The following is a 19,509-nucleotide window of genomic DNA, read 5'->3' as shown; positions in this document are numbered from 1 at the left end:
ATTGTTTGCCCCGCTGAATAGCCGCCGCCCGTGTTTCATGCCCATCCCTCTGCCATAATTGTGGATACAATGCATCATATATAGACATCTTCAACTCCTGCCTTGAACTTGGCAAGTTCCCATATTATACATATGTATATACAAAATGAAGGGCTGGCTGTCCACATATATTTTGTTTGCTACTTTGTCGGTGTTTAGCTGAATGCCTTTTGACGGGCATTTGTTTACGATGCCAGACGCAGGCTTACCCTGGAACGCTAACGAGCTCGGGATTCCTTTGGTTCCTGGCTTCGAGATCCCCATGCGATTGCGTTATCCGGAACACGCGATGAGTGTTTACTTCGCTCTGGTTTCACGAAAAAAAAATCTGAGCAGTCGCTGAAACTTCAAGTGGTGCGAATAAACATTTGCCAGCGGGATAAACAATATATGGGCTCCACCGATGGCCCATAAATATAACTATTAAGTGCTCTTCCCGGTGGGTCTGCCATATATTCCACTTGCGAATGCGAACGGGCATTAGAATAAAGTTGCACAGCAAATTGGGTTGTGAGTAAGAGTATCAATATTTCCGCAGTCAATTAAAATCAATTAATTCCTAAGCTTTTTGTGATTCACTAGTTCGTGATTTGATTCCGGGCTTAATGACTACGTATATCATATATCATATGCCCTTTACAAATAGTTTTCTAATTTACGTTAATCATATGCATTATAATATTTTAGAATTTTACAATTAACTTTATGCATGCAATTGCCGCATTTCAGCTATTTGAAAATTCAGTTTCCCTTCAGACCAGTAACATAAAAATAAATCACCCATTTTGCAGTCTATTGGTTTATATCAGTTTGCAGCCTAAATATTAGAAAACTTTTTAATATGCCATGGGCGTTCAGCTTAACCCCTACGTGCTCTGTTTGAGATCCGCATTGTTACAAACACAAAAATTTCGAAATCGCACAAATGCCAGCTACAGATAATTGCCAAAAATCACCGGCAAAGTCAACTCAACTTTCATAAAACGGCATTCAATTTGATTTGCACAATTTGGAGGCCTCTTAGCGGCTCCTCGACTGTCGGTCGGTTTTCACATTTGTGGCATTTTGGCGTTTGTTTGAATTGATAACAGGCTGAAAGTGCCTTTCAAGCTGACAGCCATAATCGCTCAACGCCAACTGTTTGGCGGGCTAAAATAGTTGGGGGGTTGTTGGGGAGTTTTCCCGACTGCCAGGGGATGGAATTATATAGAACCAAGCCTATGTCTCCGCCAGGTCGATGGACACACCCATCCAGGCAGAGCGGGCGGAAAGCGGAAACGGAACAAAGCCTCAGACAGTGGCCAACTTGGGCTCAGACCAATTCAAACCAGCAACTCCGATGGAGAAATTATAGCGAGTCACGCGAGTGCTAAACTTTTCTAACCCTTCTTCAGCAGCCGGCTGTGCCCCGATTCGCAGGAAAACCAGAATTAGCTAAAAATTGCACCGAATGCCCGAAATGATTGTAGTTAATTGAATTTGCAGCCTGGCTGAATAACTTTTAATTGAATTCCAGCTAAAATCTAAAGGTTGTGAGCTGGAGTGATGACCCACTTGGGGATCTAGTGCAGGATGATCTAAGTTGGGTAATAAATACATAACTCTAATTGGATAGTCAGAAAAGGGACAAAAACATGTTCAGGGTTAGTAATTAGGCATACCTTGATAAAATACAAAACTTATTTTGCCGGCCTGTATAATAGAGCACTGACTTTATTGACTCTAGAAAGTGCTAAGTACTAAGGTAATGAAAAAAGTCACTTTTTGCGAATAATATTAATGACTACACAGATGCTTCTATTTATTAAGTTGTTCTTGTAGATTAATGGTACTCCTGTGATCAGTGTCAATTTCATTTTGGCTATGCAACTTCGTTAATATTCTGTTAAAGCTGGCTATTAAAAAAGTAGTAAACAGCTGTTTAGTAATGTCTAAAGCAGCCTTAAAATATTGAAATTCGAATAACACTCGCTCATTGGCTTTCGTAATTGATAAATTGAGCAACTACTTCAAGAGAATACCCTAAATACATAGCTATTCTATTTCCACATTGACTCTATCCAGTCAAGTCTATATATTTATTTGTTCACCAATGATCTCATTTCAAAGCCCATTAAATTCTGTAGCAACTGAGATTAAGTATATCAGTTTAATGGCTTTAGAAGTGGCTAAATGATGTGGTCACGTTGCTACTACCCTATTTCTTTCGGTGTACTCACGTGACACTGCCTTCTGGCCAGTCGGCGCCTAATCCACTTGAACGCCTCCTGGCGACGCCGGACAAAGGACATACTGGAGCGGTGCCACAGATGCAGGACGATGACGAGGACGCGCTGCACCCAGACTCCCAACCGCTCGCTCCACACTTCCCGGCGCAGCTGGAACATTAAGCACAGCACTCAGTCCGATTTTCAACGGAATCAAATACCATAACTTTCGCGAATGGCTAAGCACTGCGATATTCCTGGGCGGATTGGCCAAGACGGCGGGTAGCTAATAGAATTTCACTTTTGTTTTGGGGGCGGTACGCGGTACGGAACCGTTGTTACTTCAGTTGCGTTTGTTGTTTGACTGAGAATGCCGCCGAGTTTGTTTCTCCACCTCGGCAAACTTTGAGTGAGTGTGAGCAGTAGACTCCTCGACTTGAGACTCAAGACTTGAGACAGAGAGAGAGCCCTGCACTTGCGATTGTCACCGCTACTGATACTTATACTGTTTTTTTTTTTATTTTAACGTTTTTTTTTTTTTGTTGCTTTCCGCGTTTTGTTTATACAATTTTCTGGTGCGGACCGTGTGCGTGTGGCTTACTGGGGAACCCAGAAAAATCGTACTACTCGTACATAAATAATGCAATAAGTTGGGGCCCCACCGAATCGAGACAAAAACAGAAGGTGGAAAAATTGAAAAAAAAATCGAAACTGTTTTTGCATTCGCTGCACACATACACACACACCCATCAAACATCACACCTCTTCTGCTGTCCGAACACTCGAATACTTGAATACTCGGCTTTTAACCGAGCTTTGCACTCAATTTGATTGCCGGCAGAAGCGGCTGCAAAATCCACGGTAGTCACATGCGACACATGTGAAACACGCAGGGGAGGCCCATTTTACGGTGAAGGCGAAGGTGTTGCTTTTGTAATCGGCGGCCTAGGCACATTGGTCGCAAAACAACTAAAATGGGTGGTCAAATTTGGTATGTGACTCAGTTCAAAATATACAATATACATATATATCCAAATTAGATTATTAAATGGAATGTACAATTTGGAATAATCAAATATTTTTGAAATTATCTTCCTTGTCAAGTGGCAGTATACGACGTTTCATGTTAATATTTAATATGTTAATGTTAATGTTTAATATTTATTATTTAATTTAGAAATATTAAAACAAAGAAAGATTAACGCCCATGGTAGTGCAAAATTTGTTTTAAAATTAAAAAAAATATTTTATACACTTTTAATCGGGCATTTCTCCATATCATATTACCACTGTACTTGCACTAGTTCGTGTGTGGGCGTTTCTAGGCGATCCCTTGTACCGCGCCCAGTCTTCGAAGTGCAAGCGCCGCTAGGCGACGAAGGCAAACAAGTGTTTTGGGTGTCTGCTATACTCGTAAAATGCGAGGAGGATAAAAGCCCATGGAACGTCTATCGGAAAGCTTTTGGAGCGTAGATTAATGTTACTGGCTGTGGTCGGTCTGCTGGCCGTGTTGCTATTTTGTTATTTACCCGCTCGTTGCCAGTACGGTTATTTATTTATTTATGCTAATGTTGCTGGCAGAGCCGCTGACGCTGCATTTGCATTGTTTAGAATGAGAACAGCGAGAAAACGAGCGCAGCAACAAAAAGGGGGCACAGACAATAACAACAACTATAACAACAACATGTGCAACAGCAACTGCAGCTACAGCGGTAGCAACAAAAACACGACAAGTGGCACTCACGCGACAAAGGCCCATATATAAAGTGTTCTCATGGTTATCTCGTTGCCTGTGCGATACTTTCAAGTGTTTCACATGCAGAGGAAAAATTGATTTTTATCAATATAATAAACAATACACATATTCACATACATAATTCACTCACTGCAAATCATTTTCATTAAATCCAATTCATAGTTTTAAGATTTCACAAATTTGTTTAAGCACCCTAATAATATGTACCAAAAAAAAAATTTCTCACTGTGTGCGGATATTTTGGATACAAGCACATAGAAAGTTCGAAGTTCCCATCGCGTAGAAATTGATGGAAAATTCTCAGCACGTTCGTCAGTTGGTTCTGCTGCTCCGCTTGATTGACAACTGGGCGTCGGATCGCCCAGCTCAACTTGAATCGTTGAAGTATGGGCTTGAAATGCACCTGTGGCTCCAAACTTCGACGAAACCAGAGGCGAAGATGTCGCCGCTGGGCACGATGATCGATGGGGATCCAGATTCAAAACCAAGTTGATTTACCTCGACGATTCAGCGGATATCACCGAAAGTAACCACCTTTCACAAATGGCTAGAGTTAAGTTTGATAATAAGCAGAAATGGAAATCAGAACTAGCAGAAGTTAGGTGTACTCAGCACTAGCACCTATTGTTATAACAACCAAAAACTCTACTAACTTTACATATATTTAATTATTTAATTTCAATCTATCCAACATACCTTAGTTATTATAATCATTCAGAGAACACTTAAATAATTTTAAGCTTCGAAATCGATCTCTGTTCTTGATATATTTTCTTATTCACCATGAACTCCGACAAATCGGAAAGTGACTTCGCGAACAAAGTGCGCTTTCACCTCAGTAAGGACGAGCTGGAGCGGCAGATGAGGAAAATTCACGACCGTGAGGAATCCGTAGACGAAAAAATGCGTCCATCAGGAAGCGAAAACAGCGGTCATAATTGCAATACGAGCTCGTCCTCAAGTCTGCCACGGCAGGAGTCCTGGATCTTCGAGAGCGTTGGGGGTTACTTTCTCGCCAACGAAAATTTGGCCAAGATGAGTTTGCCTTGTCAGGAACAGTTGCTGATGAGGGATCTAATCTATGCCTTCTCGGGTGTTCCATCTGCATATGTAAAGCCTGATATTCAGATCGATCAGATTTCCGAAATGTCTGCAGTGGATATAGCCAAGATTCGCTTTCGATTGAAAAAGACCTTCACTGGGGCTTTTAGGGCTTTGGCCAATGAAACATTACCCCTGATAGGTTATTATATTAGTGTACAGAGCTATATAGAGGAGACCAATATGTCGCCTAACTGCGGAAGAACACGACTGACCTTAGCCACTGCCTTAAGTGATCAACTGCAGGACTATTATGATCTACAGTCCAAGTTGGAAACGGATTTGCAGGACAAGAAGTTGGATCTCAAGGATCTGGTGCGACAGGTGCGTCCTTGGTTGCCTATTTTGAAGACTTTTTCCAACATGGCCAGCAGTGCCCGTGGCAATTTGACCAGCGCCCAGGTCCTAACATTGCTGGACCAGTTCTACCGGGATCTGAAGGACACTGATATAGATCTAAAGGAACGAGTGAACAAAATTTTGACTTCGACTAGTCGAGCTTACATGAAAATTGTTCAGCTTTGGATGCAAAAGGGTGTTCTATTCGATACGCAGCATGAGTTTTTTGTGGAGGACACGGAGCCCTCGAGTACAATGAGCAGTACTCTTTTGGCGCCGGAGAAATGTTGCCACGCCTACTGGGCGGAACGGTACCGCCTTTTGCCAGACCGTTTGCCCGGTTTCTTGCTTTCCCAGGCGGATGATATTTTTCTGGCCGGAAAGTACCTAAACATTTTGAGGCAGTGCAATGTTTCATTGAAGCTGCTACAGCGGCCACTAGCTTATAGTCAAGGCGATTTGGGACATGAGGAGATCATTAAAACAAGCTATGAGCTGCCAGCACATAAGTTTCTCAAGGTTTTGGTGGAGGAGCACAATTTGCCTTTACACATTCGCAATTTGAAGTCCTATTTCCTGCTGCAGGAGGAAGGCTTCTCCGAAACTTTTCTGCACAAATGCCATGAGTACCTAAAGTACAATGTGGAAAGGTTAATTCCCGAGAAGCTACAGACTCTTCTAGCAGAGACCCTGCATAAGTCCAATGATTTCATTAAGGATAATGTTCGCTGTCAGCTTAAGGTTTGCGATGTAGCCACACTATTGGGTAGGCAACATAAAGCACAGAGAGCTGTAGAAGATGAAGAAGAGGAGGAGAAGGAGAGCTGCAGCGAGCAGGATCCTCCGGAGGTCCTGAATCTCTACGGCTACGAGGCATTAGCTCTTGGCTATGAAACAAAATGGCCACTAAGCTTTATTATCTACCCGGAGCTCCTAGAGCAATTGCAGATGTTACAGCGTGTCCTGTTTTTTTTGCACTATGTGAAACATCATTTGACAGTCCTTTGGCAAAGTCCTTGTGAGGGTACGGGTCTCCAGCTAACCAATCGATCTGGAAAACTTCGCCACCGCATGCTAATGTGTATGCTAAGTCTGGAAAACCACATCATCCAGGACATCACCGAACCCCGATGGCAATCTTTGACCTTAACGGTGGACAAGGCAAAATGTATCGACGAGGTACTAAACAAATTGGAGAGCACCGTAGAAGAATGCCTGCGTCTGGGGTTACTACCCACTGCCAACACGTTTGTGAAATCTCTATACACACTCGGTCATGTGTGTCTCAACTTTTGTGACTTTGTGGAATCCTCGATAGGAGAGAAAAGTACCAAAGAACTCGAGCAGGAAGTGGTCGAGTACGAAGAGGAATTTAAAAGCTTTTTGACCAGCATTTTGGAGTTGGTTAGCCAGTTGGCTAAGACGAAAGACATTGCGGAACGGGACTCCTGTAAACAATTGCTCAAACGACTTGGGGAGTTAATTGAGTTCTCCGATTTGGATAAGGATCAAATAGCTTCCAATATTTAATCAACGGCATCAAAACGTGTCCAACAGCTTCGCCAAATCACCCGTGCTTTTTACTCTCCATGACCCATGGAACATTTAGTGCTGTGTTTACTTAACTATATTATAAGAGCGTTCTTGCAAAATGAAGTTAACTCTTTCATTTACTTTATTAATCCTTTGAGATTCAAAAAGCTATCAATCCATTATCCACAAGTGTGAGCTTGTCTTATGCGTATGACACCTGTGGCGCTCTTCCACTTTTAAGTTATTGTTAAGTGGCGCACAATGGGCGTGAATAATCGATGTGTGCGTTTAATTTCTGGCCAACGAGCATTATGTCGAGTCACGGTGGCAAGTTTGGGGGCTAGTGCAACGAAAGCGGCGATTTGCATAAGATCGTAAATTATTTTAAATGGCGGTAAAGAGATTTTAATGCAGTCCCGCAGCCTCAGCCTCAGTCTGGGTATAGCCCGATTCGTTGGAGGGGCCAAAGCCCGCTGCCAATTTGAATTCAAAGGCCAATTGTTATGTAAATGCACTTGCCTCAGTTGCAGACGCACGCAAGCGCACGAAAATTGTATTAATAAATAAATGGGGGAAAAAAAAGGAAAACTCGCGAGCGGCTGTCCAGAAATCACTTAATACTTATCGCTTTAAGGACAACAGGTGGTCGACGTCGATGATGATGATGCAACGTAAAATGTATCTGCAACTTTGCATTCAACTGCCCAGAGCGGGCCAATAATAATGCACTCGAAATTATGGTAAAGTTCAGATGCATTGCTTCCGAAATGTATATCATTATCTGCTTGCGAAAATGATGGACTGCCGCTGTCGGTTTGCATTCAAATTTACCCCTACCTCAATGGCGTTTACCTGGAGTACTTTGGAGCGGATTGACCAGAGGTTGCATGGCCGTGGGAATTCCCCCAGCTCGGCTTGGAGACGGACCATGGTGTTTTCTTTCTCCGTTATGGGGGCAGGTTCATTAAACTCGGGAGACGCCTCGTCCACGGGATGACTTCATTTGTGCACACAAACCAAACATAATGCCTAGAAATGTCATAAACTTGAACCCGCCAGCTGGCCGTCAAGCGGAAGCGGCTCTTCAAGGTTCAATGGGCCCCTAATTGAGAGCCGAATTTTATTTGGCAAACGGCCAGAGGCAGTCAACCGTTTAGCACGATGGGTGGGTCACTTTGAATGGCCAACAGAGTAGTTAAAAATAGAGGGAAAACACCATCTGAAATGCCATTGCACATTTATCTAAAAACTTAGCATAAAAACGAACATTAAAATGGCGTTGAAAGTCAATACATAAAAATTGATTTTGTCTTCAATAGTATGATTAAGTTTCCGTTCATGAATTTTAACTTTCTACTTGCAAACAGGACGGTTGATTATAATTTAAAAGAACAGTTTTTGAATATATGCCAACCTATTCTTATTTTCCGTATTTTCACGCCGTCATTAATACTCGTAAAATTCCATAACGAAATCAATTGAAATTTAAATAGCAGAGTATTTAATGAAATTTACCAACTATACTGACGCATTACAAACTTTAACCCTCGAAATCGTCCACAATAATATCGCTGTTTGATTTGGACATAATTTTCTGAGGTGCCGCAAATTCGGGATGGCTGGACTCCTCCCCCTGAGATCCACTAATGGGTTCGTAGATGAACTGGCACTCGCCCAGTTCGCCCAATCTGACCCTTTCCTCGTACCACCGCAGTCGATCCGTATTTCCACCCAAGGATTGATCCAAAAGTTGACGCCTCTTGCGACCCCGTTCCAGAAACTCAATATAATCGATTGGCTCGAATTCTTTGAAGTTGTTCAGCATCTCGAAGGCATCTTCGCACACCTTTTCATAGGAGTCCGCGTTCTCAACCTCTCGTTTTACCCTCTCCGCGATCATCTCACTGCGCTGCATGTCCTGAAGCTCTAACGGCAGGATTCTGGACCTTATGTTAGCGATATCGTTTTCCACTGTGGCCAGGATATCCAAATGGGACTTTTTCTTGGCAGCCTCGTAGGCGTGACGCTCCTTCTCCAGTGCCGTCTCCCTGGCCAATTTCTCGGGATCCATTTGCTTGCGGGACATCAAAATAGTCATCATCCGGTTAAGATTAAGTTCGTCCCACTTGACAGCCATTTTTTCGTTGTAGTTCAAGCCGCTGTAGTTCTTCTTACCTCTGGGTAGTACAAAAATAGATTGAATATTAGCTGGCGATAATATTGATACCTACTTGATCTCTTCGCCGCCTTCTCCACCATCTTCTCCGGACTTTTGTCCCTTTTTCCTGCTGGCAAGCTGCTCCTCCTTTTCCTTTTTTTCCATTTCCTTGCGGATTTCCGCGGCAGCCTCCCGCTTTGCCTCTATAATGTCCTTGTTGAGTTCATAGTACTTTTGTTCCCACGACTGAATTCCCATCTTGCGGCGCTCCTCCTTCAGCACGTACTTTATCAGTTGATCGAGCTCATTGGGCAGGGGCACATCGAAGGAATGGGGCAGCTTTACCATTCTTATACTACTGTTATAATCACCAATGCCCAAGATCTTATGTGGAAGCGAGGGTCGATGCTCCGTTATCGCTGTAATGATACCACCGCCAAGGATTTCGGTGAGGCAAGCATCATCGTCGCGGGCTGTTCAGAGATATTGTAAATACCTTTGGTCCACACGTTAATGTACATGTATATATATACCCAGTATATCCCACGCCTCGAGAATTCCATCGATTCTAGTAAGGTACAAAACAGCCGGACGCGTTTCACTCCAGGCCACGGCGGTAAGGTCACAGGCTCTTTTCCGCCAAAAGATGGGTGAATAATTATAGTCCTCCTTCCAAATGGCCAGGATGGTCCGTCCAATGGAAGCGAACAACTCCGGATAGAAGGGATTCTTCTTCACCATCACCACAGGTCCATCATGGACCATGGCAAAGGGAATCGAACTGTTAATAACCTCCGTGGCCTCACCCTCCGTATATGTACCCTGCCAATCAATCCGGCTGACATGGCCATAAAATGTGGATACTATCATACTCTGGCGCATAGTGGGTGGATCCTTGGCTATGGTCTTGATAGGATAATTCGAGGGATTGGCTTGTATCAATTTGGCAACAGGAGTTAGGCACGACAAACACGAGGTGTCCGCTATGATACCAGTTATCGGTTCCGGAAAGTAAAGGTTGTAGGTGGGCTTAATGACCATGGATTTAAAAGCGGATTCACTCTGGGTCAACTCCTTAGGCAGCATCCGATTGCGCATCTTATCCTTAGCACTTTTCCCCCCTTTGCCATCCAAGTCCCAGAAGCTGATAGTGCCATCGAATGCACACGTTACAAAGAACTTGTGATGGTTTCGAATATCAGGGTCATTGTAAACCTTTCCAAATTGACTTAAATATATGGAACGACCCAGCCAATAAAATGCTGTTATGGCGCCTTTCGGTGAGCAATCCAACAAGGAAATAGTGGCCGGCACGATGACATTGTCCTCGATGTCAATGGTCCAATTGAGGAATTCCCCGATCATAATTCGGTATTTGGCCTGAGCCGCCGTCAAGTACTCCTCCTCATCCAGCTTCTCACAGCGACCTTGAAGATCCCACAACACCACCTGACCATTCTTACTACCTCCCAGCAAGATATCCCCATTAAAAGGGCAAAATGTCAAGGCGGTGGTCTCGATTGGGGCCTCGAATTCCAACTTATAGTTTAGGTTATCCGAAAAGCTCCACAAGAGCACCGGATTGGGCTCGAGAACTGCACGCTGCACATAGTCCACCCGGTTAGTTGCCTCATTTACGGTAGCTGGAGTACTGAATGCATATGAAACCGCTATGAGTCCGGATAGTTTGGGATACCAATCGTAGCCAGCCACAAAGCGCTTGTTGCTCTTCGAGATGTTGGCAAAACAGAGGAACTCCTGCAGATAGGGATTGGTGTACTGCACCACTTGTCGGGATGATATCAAGGAATAGTCATCGCTGTACAGAATTCCCTTCAGATAAATTTAAATCAAACTAAATCTATACTATACCCACCGATAGCTATCGATCTGATTGAATTCCAGGGTATTGAGCAGCATTTCAATCTGGGCGGACATTTCCGGGGGTTTCTTTTCCGGTTCCACATAGGTTCCCGGCTTAGCTTGGGCCTTCTTCTTCTCCTCCTCCTCGTCCACATCCGTTTCATCCAGCTCAAGGTCTTTAGATATATTTTGTATAATGTTATACTTTTAAACAAACGCGACCTACCTTCATCATCAATCTCATAAAGATATTGGGACCAGGCGTTCGACGGAAAAGTCGGGTTAGTTTGCTGCTCTCTTTCGATTTTTGGAGGAGCAGACTGCACCGACACATTAACCCGTTTTTTGGTCACGTTTTCCCATTTAATGTTTTCGTTGGGCAAAAGCTCGAGCACTCCATCCCGCACATCCCTTGTCATCCGGTAATCGAAGGCCACATGCCGCGGCATCTGAATGGGATATACACTCTGGATCTCCACATCGATGGGTTCGTCCTTGAATCGCTCCACCATGATGGTCATCTCCTCATCGGTGCCATGGCTCACCCATCGACGGGGCTTTTTTCTCAGACGTCGCTGCATTCGCCAACGCTCGAAGTGCTCCATATTCTGAATGATACTCATGGCCATTTTGGACTCCTTGATGGACGAGTAGAAGATGAAGGGTTCGCCCTCCGGCGGATCATCTTCCTGTTCGGTCAACAATGGACAGAAACCAATGAGGATAAAGTGCTCCGGATTAAAGTTCTTGAACTTCTTCATTAGCTCAGCTGAATTCTCCAGTTCGTCGAAGAGCACATCTCTAAGGTCCTTAAATTGCACCTGTTTCCATGGAAACTCCTGCGTCACATTGATGCCCACTTCAATCTTCAGGGCCTTTTGAGCTTTCTCACTGCATAAAAATCAAAATAGAGCTGGGTATTAAATGCTTCATAAGTTCTCTACATAACTTACGAGACCATGACCTTTTGGCAGCTGGAGAGAGACATGAGGGTTCGCCACGATTCCTGGACATTGAACAGCTGTCGCGGATCAGCGACATCTTCGTCGGAGTCTGGCTCCTTGAACTTTTTGAAGTAGGGCTTGCTTCGCCTGGATGATAAAGGTGCCGCAACATCGGTAACCTCCGAATCGATCGGCAAACCTTCTAAGTCACCATCTATTTCAGATTTTCCCGGGACCTCGATATCCGTGGTCGACATGGTCAGTGAGCCTTTCTATACCTTTTGATAAAGTGTCGTCCGATTAGTTTGTTTATATGTTTTATTTCTACTGACAAGCGACGATTCTGTCATGGCAATCCGGGAGCATGCGCAGAAATCAGCTAAATGATTTTATTGCCTACTTTTTCATAACAAAAGTTACATTTTTCCGTAAACCTTTAATTTTTATTTTTGTTAGTGCGAAGCTAGGGGCTGAATGGAGTTTCTCTTGGCCCCAACGTGAACGCACATAAACAGAATTAAGTTGAAACATTTTCACTCATTTACATGGACGATTCGCGTCGGCCTGGCAATTTTTCCTCAACGATTTTTGAGTGGGTGATTGCCTTGTTGTCGCTGTCGTTTCGCCGTTGTTGTTTTTTTTTTGGGGGGGATACGCTGTTGTTGCTGCATTTCACATCATTATCTTTGACCAAATACGGAACTATGCGCAAAAAACGCAATTGTGTGTCACTCACAGAGACTTCAAACCCGAACGAAAAAGCTACGAAATATGTGTTTCTTGTGCGATCTGTGGCAGTTGTTGTCCGAGTCCCAGTGCCAGGTCCAGTCCCAGTCCCAGTTCCTGACCCTCCTCACGTCTGCTATCTTTGCTAGCACAGAGAGAAAAAAAAATAGAGTCTGTATACTAAGACTATATCCTTTTCTTACCAGAAACCAGAATTTATATCCTCAAGGTTGGTTTTATTGTTGGTTGAGTGTTTTGGGTAACACTCCTTGCAGGGACCAATTTTTCAGATTTTCTTTTTCTCAATGTAGCCGAGATCGGTTCAACAAACGCCACAATGGAAAGTCTTCGAGTTGACGCACTACGCAATCGAAATCGAAAGTTCTCTGATGGACAGCTGCGAATGCGACTGCCGTGGTGCAGAGTGCACCGAGTCAATGCACCACCGCGATGTTGGTGATGGTGGTGGTGCCACATGAGTGGCACACATTTAATGGATGCACGTCGTTCACTTTCATTCTGGGCGTCTGCCCAACTTTCGATTTTAAATGCAATTTATGCACCTGTCACTCAGCCAGCTGATAACTGGCAACTCCGATTAGCCGCGGCTATTGTGCCCAGTGTTGCAGTGTTGCAGTGGCAAGTAGCTTGCAACCAACGCCACAAAAGCCAATAAATCAGTGGACAAATTGTTGACAAAACATTTCGTAATTTAAATAAGAGAAAAAACAGCGACAAGCTGCCGATAGTTGGTAGCATGCCACAAATGCAGCCCAGTCCAAAAAACTTCCTCATCCGTCTGCAGTCTGCAATGCAGCACCACAAAAGAAAAAAAAAAATAACAAAAAAAAAGAGAAACAATGACAATAGTTCACTCTAGCAACTGAAAAACCACAAAAATACAAAACAACATTGGGGCAGGCTGATAATTTTCTGATTGCCACTTTTGCACATGTGTGCATTTGTGTTGCAGCGAAAAGCTACACCTCCCCCATCCACAGATCCCCCCTTGACCTTATTGGCAACCCCAAAATCTTAAGGTTGTGCTGGGAAATGGAAGATAAGATACGCTGTATTAATTAATAATTAATGTACAGACAATATGATGAATTTTGTGGCTCATGAGTTAAATACATTTTTGTTTTCCTAAGTAAATAACCTGTATTCATTTCTAAACGAAAAACATGAAATCAATTAGTAATCCCCTGAAATCCCATAATTTTCCAACCCACCACGCAACTTTTACACGACACCAGGTTTCATCTTTGATGATTGATTGCCCAGAGGTAGGTGCTAAAATCCCATAATCCCCTTAGAGGGTATCGCCTGGTCCTGGGCTGGGTTTGCCATTGCCATCATAATCGCGAAAAGTCGTAGGCTGTGACCAACTCCGTGCAACACCGGCAACATTTGGCAGTCGGCATTCGGCAGCATTCAGGAGTTGTACAACCGGCGACAAAATGTTGCATGTTCGTGGCGCTGTCACCGGGGCTTAGAGCTCTTGGTGGCTTTGGATTTGGCTTTTGCCAGGACTGGGGGAATGTATGCAAAAAGGTGCTAAAAAGATCAGAGGCAGCGATTTATCTTCATTTGCATTTGACGTCGCTGGCTGTGTGTCAAAAAGGTGTTAAGTGCCAGGCAACAGCCCAAACCGATTCGATTCGACTCGACTCGAGTCGACTTTCGGCGCCGCTTTTGATGGCGGCCACAGTAGCCGATGCGCATAATTTTCTATATTTTATAACTTTGCGGTAACCAAAATGAAAATACCAGGGGGAGGGAGGTGGGAAAACTCGGCTGTTCACACAGAGGCACATCAATCCGTTGAACCGCGACCGCCCAATAAGGCGAAAACCCCCCAGCACGAAACGCTATTATGGCCAGGCAAATTTGACAAAAAAACCTCAAGCGACACCAACAATGGCTACTTCTAGCCGGGCCAACCAAAGCCAAAAAATAGAAATAAAAAAACAACCAAAACAAAACTAAATAGAAACCAAACGAAAACCAACCCATGCTCAAACTGAACTGAACTGAACCGCTAAGCGTTAGATAGTCGCACCGATAAAAGGGACATGAAATTCAAATTTGAGTGCTGCAAATTTGCCTGGCGACTTATCAGCCGAGTGAAATTTGCAACTAGAAACGGCTTCCGTATTACGGCGTTTTGTGAATTATGTGAGAAATTTGTTTGTGGGCTAAATAGTTTTCATGATTTGCCTCCGTCGCCGCCCGCGGATGCCCCCACATTCATGGTGGCGCAACACGGCGTATGGGTAATGGGACGAGAAGGAAGTGCCAAAGATGAAATCAAGATAGGGATACAGCTACACAAAAAATGAGTTCGCCGCAAGGCTTCCCTTAAAGGAGTGACTACAGTTGGCCTGGAAAGTGAGAAAACTTCACAAGGTTCTCAATGCACTAATTGCTTTTATGTTGGCTTATCAATTTTCCTGCCAAAAACACGCTACATTTTCTCTTTTCCCATGGAAAAAAAATTTTGCTAATAGCTTACAAGTATAACAAGCAACAGACTGTGAAAATATAACTTGATTTTAATAAGCAACTGCCAACGAAACATTGCAAAATATTAATGAGAGGAAGCGATGAAATTGGTGAAAGGGAAATTGCCGGCAAACGACGTTTTGGCTGTCCCTCTTGTAACTTAATATGAGGAAGCCAAAAGAAAACTGTAATAAGTTAGTTGACTTTATTGGAAAGACTTTCATGAATGTACATTAACTTAAGGGTTTTCGACACCAAAGATATTGAAAGGCACTTAATCGTTGTCAGATCCAATTATTGAAACAAAGGTCTAGATTAAAATTCTTTGAAAGACTGGCTAAACAAGAAGAAAAATAATAGATTCTTATGCTTTCCTAATCCTAAGTTAATAGGATTAGTTTTGTAAACAAGTTATTGTTCTTGTCAGTTCTGGCCTTTTCACTGCCATCTGTAAAATTCACAACCATATGACCAAGCTCCATCCACATCGGATTGTAATTGGAGTCCCCGAAAGAGGCAGAGATCGTTGCTGATTCGAGACTTGGTGGCGGGAGTGTGACAATGATAATCCCCCGAGAAATATGCACACAAATTAGGCATGCATGTGGCCCAGGTAGGATGTGGCATGTGTTTTTTTTTTTTTTACCATGGCTTGGGTGGAGGGGCTGTGGTTAGTGTGCCTTAGTGGCTTTCGGCCATTGTTGGCATATTTAAAGTTGTAAAATAGCAAACCAAACACGTTTGACCGACATTCGTGACCAAAGTGCGGCTGCCGATCCGTTTGGATCCGCAGCTTGGCTGGGGCTGAACCAGGATTTCAATTTCAATTTCGATTTCGCTTGGGCTGGCGACAAATGTGGTCCGCTCCCCAAATCACCAGATCAACAGATCCCCTCAGATCCGCCAATCCCCTCCAGCGATCCCTGCGACTCTATCCGCCAAGCTGACCGTGTGACTACTTTGGCAAATGAAAATGCTTAGAAGAAAAAATAAAAGTTGCGCTGATCGCAGCCGCAAAGGCAAAATAATTTATGATGCACTTTTTGAGACTGGGGCCCCCGTCTTCCAGCTCCCTTCATTTGTTCCGTCTCCACTTGGTCGCTGGATAACTCCGTGAGTCATGGGCATGGGCCGCTCCGCTCGCAGCCAGGTGTCGCTCAAACAAAAGTGAAACCATTCTGGTCGGTGGGTCCCCCACTTTATCGGTTGGGGGGGACTCAGGGACTTGGGACCAGAGACCAGCGACCACGGAGACCCTAAAATATGGCGCATTTGATATTTATGATTGTCTGCGTTTTAGCGTTTTAATCACATGCCCAGGGTGCACTGACCTGCCGCAACCTACGTACTTCGGCTTCAGCTACTTGCCGGCTACCGAATTGCGGTGAAAATCCCTCGCAGTTTCAGTTGGATTAGCAGGGCACTGCAAGAAATATCATAGTCCAAGGTCTACGGGCCAATTACTTAAGTTGGAGCAATCAATTTTAATTGCTCTGAACTTAAAATGTAGCAATTAGGAATAATTGACGAATTTCGGAAGATATATTTTTAAAACACATAGGACAATTTGGGACTTTGATCTATTTTGATTTGATAATTTATTTCTCCAAGTGACGGAGGTGGCCCACGGCCCAGCTAACTATGTTAAACAGCGAAATCAGGCTCGGGCCAAGACTAAAGACTGAAGACTGAAGACTGAAGCCTGAGGCCTCAAGACTCAAGACCAGGTTGGGGCTCATGACTCCCAGCGTCATCAAGATAAGGCGCATGACATACGGCGACAAGAAGCTACCAGAGCGTGCTCCATTCAGCGCCTTTTGGCCAGGAGGAGGTCGCTCCATCGCCCATCGTCAGCGTCACGGCCACAGCGGTGGACCAGGCTAAGTAAACAGAAAAAAAAATAAAAACAAAAACATAGTAGAAAGAAAAAAAGCCTTAGCCACAAAACGCTGCGACCAAATTTGGTCAAACGTGCAACATTTCAGCCGCATGCTGTCAAAGTTTTGGCGTAGAAAGCGAAATTTTGCGCGGCTGAGGTAATCCAGGCTACTGATGACGAGAATTACGAGAATGTGGCAACCGAAAAGGAAAGTATTTGTGCGGCCCAACTTTCGGTTGAACTCGTTTGTGGCAGCCACAGAAAAATTGTCAATCGATCTTGGGCACCCTCTCAAGGTCCAAATGGGCAAGACAATTTGTTTTATAATCGTTTAATGCGCTTGTTTTTCCGATGACATCACCAAGAGTTGGAGTTGCACTCATGTATACACACATATATATATCTTGGATCATTATAATCGCCATGGCGATTCCCTCGCTTGGCGACGTGGCAACATCAGCATTAACGCGGCCCACGCGGCGAATGTGTAATCAATCAACTGGCCATCGCGGAGGCCAACACAGGAGTGGTTCCCCTTCTCACAGATCTTGGCCAGCTATCGCTAATGGCTGCCACACAGTGTCAGGGGCATTGGTTGCAACTTGCAGGTTGCAGGTTGCAGATGGGGCATGTTGCCCATGTATAAGTTGCCCATTTGATAGACACCGAACAACGGGCTGATGAGGCTTCGCACTGCCGCATTGGAGGGCGTAATTACATTTTTATTGAAGCCTCCGCAACGCAGGTGCTGCATTTTGTGTTATTTCATCGCAGGCAGGCAGCCAAAGTGCCAAATGGAAAACTCCCATGAAAATTAAGGCTCGTTTCCGGCGTAAACAAAAATCGAAAATTTACATAGTTCACCGCCCCCGATGGCAATTTTAATGATTAATTTTCTCAGGCTCCAAATAAATGAAAAACCCATTGACAATAACGCTCAAATTGTTAACAACAGAAGCTGGTTAAAAAGAGAGCTAAACGATACTAAAATGCCCTTCCTTAGCTAAATAGTTCTGGAAAGGAACAAGAACATAACTAATTTGAGCTTAATGTGTGTGTTTAATTTTTCTGATAAGTGCAATTAAATTGCAAACAAAACAATTAAAATAATTGATCTGAAATCACTAAAGTTTACGAAAAGAGCAAAGTTTTCGTTATCCACCGAGAGTATCGTAATGCCTACAGTATTTTTCCAAGTATTTTGCCAAGCGCGAATTCAATCGATATAAATCTACAATTTTAATTTTATTTGGCAAGAACTCGCAGCAATATATGAATGCAATGGTCGATAAACATCGACGGGCACGACTCATACCCGGTGCCAGTGGCAGATCTTGGCCAGATTCGATTCCCCGGGCCCAGAACTAGCTGACATTTTCGTGGGTGTGGGCCTCCAAACAAAGCCAGATTGGGAACCAAATGAAATACAAAAAAGGTCAACAGGCAGCAATCAAAATAACTGAAAATAACTCAATTTTCTGGAGCAATTAACATGGTGCCGCGATCGCAGATAGGCCCACACACTCCTTTGGGGCGGCAAACTTGAATAATTCGCGCAGACGAAGAAAAATTGCATGTAATTAACAGTTAATAATCAAAAATTACGTATACGCATGCGCGGCCGAGTCGAGGCAATTAATTTGGCCATCGATTTTGGTCGGCACTCTGTGAGCTGTGAGCTGTGAGCTGTGAGCTTGGAGCCGTCATGAAAGCCACGTTTGGCCTCCCTGACATCCAGTGGCAGCTGGGCGAAGATGGCCAACAAGAAAGAGCTTCACCCGCAACGAAAGTTTCGCATTCTTGCCTTTGAGTGAAATGAAAAGTGAAATTATTTATTATTAATGAAATTAATATATAATCATGTTTTGGGTGCGTATGCGCTTTGTTTTTACGCGACAGCAGCACGTACATATGTTAAATCACAAAAAAAGCGACGATAAATAACCAACAAAATGCCGGGACCAACATGACCAAGTCCAACACGTTTCGCAGCATCCAGTGAAAAAGGCCAAAAAATATACAAAAAATATACGAAAAATACTTTTTGGCCAGGCTTTAAAAAGTTCACTTTCGTTTGTGTCCAAAAACTACGTCTTACATGGCATCTGCTCCCAACAGCCGTATGATAATGAACACGTAAAATTGGGGGGAAAATGTTCGAAAACTGTGCGCAAAAGCACAAGAGCACAGCAAAACCAGTTGCTGCACCAAAAATCATTGCAAATCGAAGGCAGATGCTCCATGTGGATGAGGATGTCTCCTGCCAGATGACAGGCTGAAGGTCGCCAATGTCACAGAATGTGTGCTCAGTCATAAATATGGACTGAAATATGAAGTTGGCTGTGAGAAATGGCCTGCCGAGCGCTGCCGAGTAATGATAAAGAAGTGCCATTAATTTATACCCACCAAAAAGTATTCCAGATGCAAGAAGTACACTTCATTGATGGCCATTACAATCA

At 43.8% G+C, this 19,509-nt stretch overlaps 3 protein-coding genes across 3 annotated transcripts in view; 1 reads left to right on the top strand and 2 right to left on the bottom strand.

The window, feature by feature from the left end:
* The window catches only part of Pura (Puratrophin-1-like), a 46,483-nt gene extending 43,870 nt beyond the window's left edge, over window positions 1–2,613 (bottom strand). The window contains exon 1 of the mRNA NM_206294.3: window positions 2,259–2,613. Within this exon, the coding sequence (NP_996016.2) occupies window positions 2,259–2,426 (168 nt within the window). The 5' untranslated portion in view covers window positions 2,427–2,613. The remainder of the gene's footprint in view (window positions 1–2,258) is intronic.
* A 2,092-nt stretch (window positions 2,614–4,705) lies between these two features.
* t-Grip84 (testis-specific gamma-tubulin ring protein 84) lies at window positions 4,706–7,096 on the top strand. The gene has a single exon (NM_139882.2). It carries the CDS (start codon window positions 4,786–4,788, stop codon window positions 6,970–6,972), a length of 2,187 nt encoding a protein of 728 aa, NP_648139.1. The 5' UTR covers window positions 4,706–4,785; the 3' UTR covers window positions 6,973–7,096.
* A 1,359-nt stretch (window positions 7,097–8,455) lies between these two features.
* Window positions 8,456–12,250, bottom strand: mmm (missing minor mitochondria). The gene is made up of 6 exons (NM_139881.2): window positions 11,950–12,250; window positions 11,223–11,887; window positions 11,010–11,172; window positions 9,667–10,952; window positions 9,207–9,606; window positions 8,456–9,152 (listed from the first exon to the last, which is right to left on the bottom strand). The coding sequence occupies exons 1-6, from the start codon at window positions 12,195–12,197 to the stop codon at window positions 8,516–8,518; spliced, it is 3,399 nt and encodes a 1,132-aa protein (NP_648138.1). The 5' UTR covers window positions 12,198–12,250; the 3' UTR covers window positions 8,456–8,515.
* Between the last annotated feature and the right edge of the window lie 7,259 nt (window positions 12,251–19,509).

The sequence above is a fragment of the Drosophila melanogaster genome, chromosome 3L, assembly GCF_000001215.4.
Source record: "Drosophila melanogaster chromosome 3L".
Classification (NCBI taxonomy): Eukaryota; Metazoa; Arthropoda; class Insecta; order Diptera; family Drosophilidae; genus Drosophila; species Drosophila melanogaster.
The sequence above is the reverse complement of the archived record's forward strand: the minus strand, read 5'-3'. Positions and strand labels throughout refer to the sequence as shown.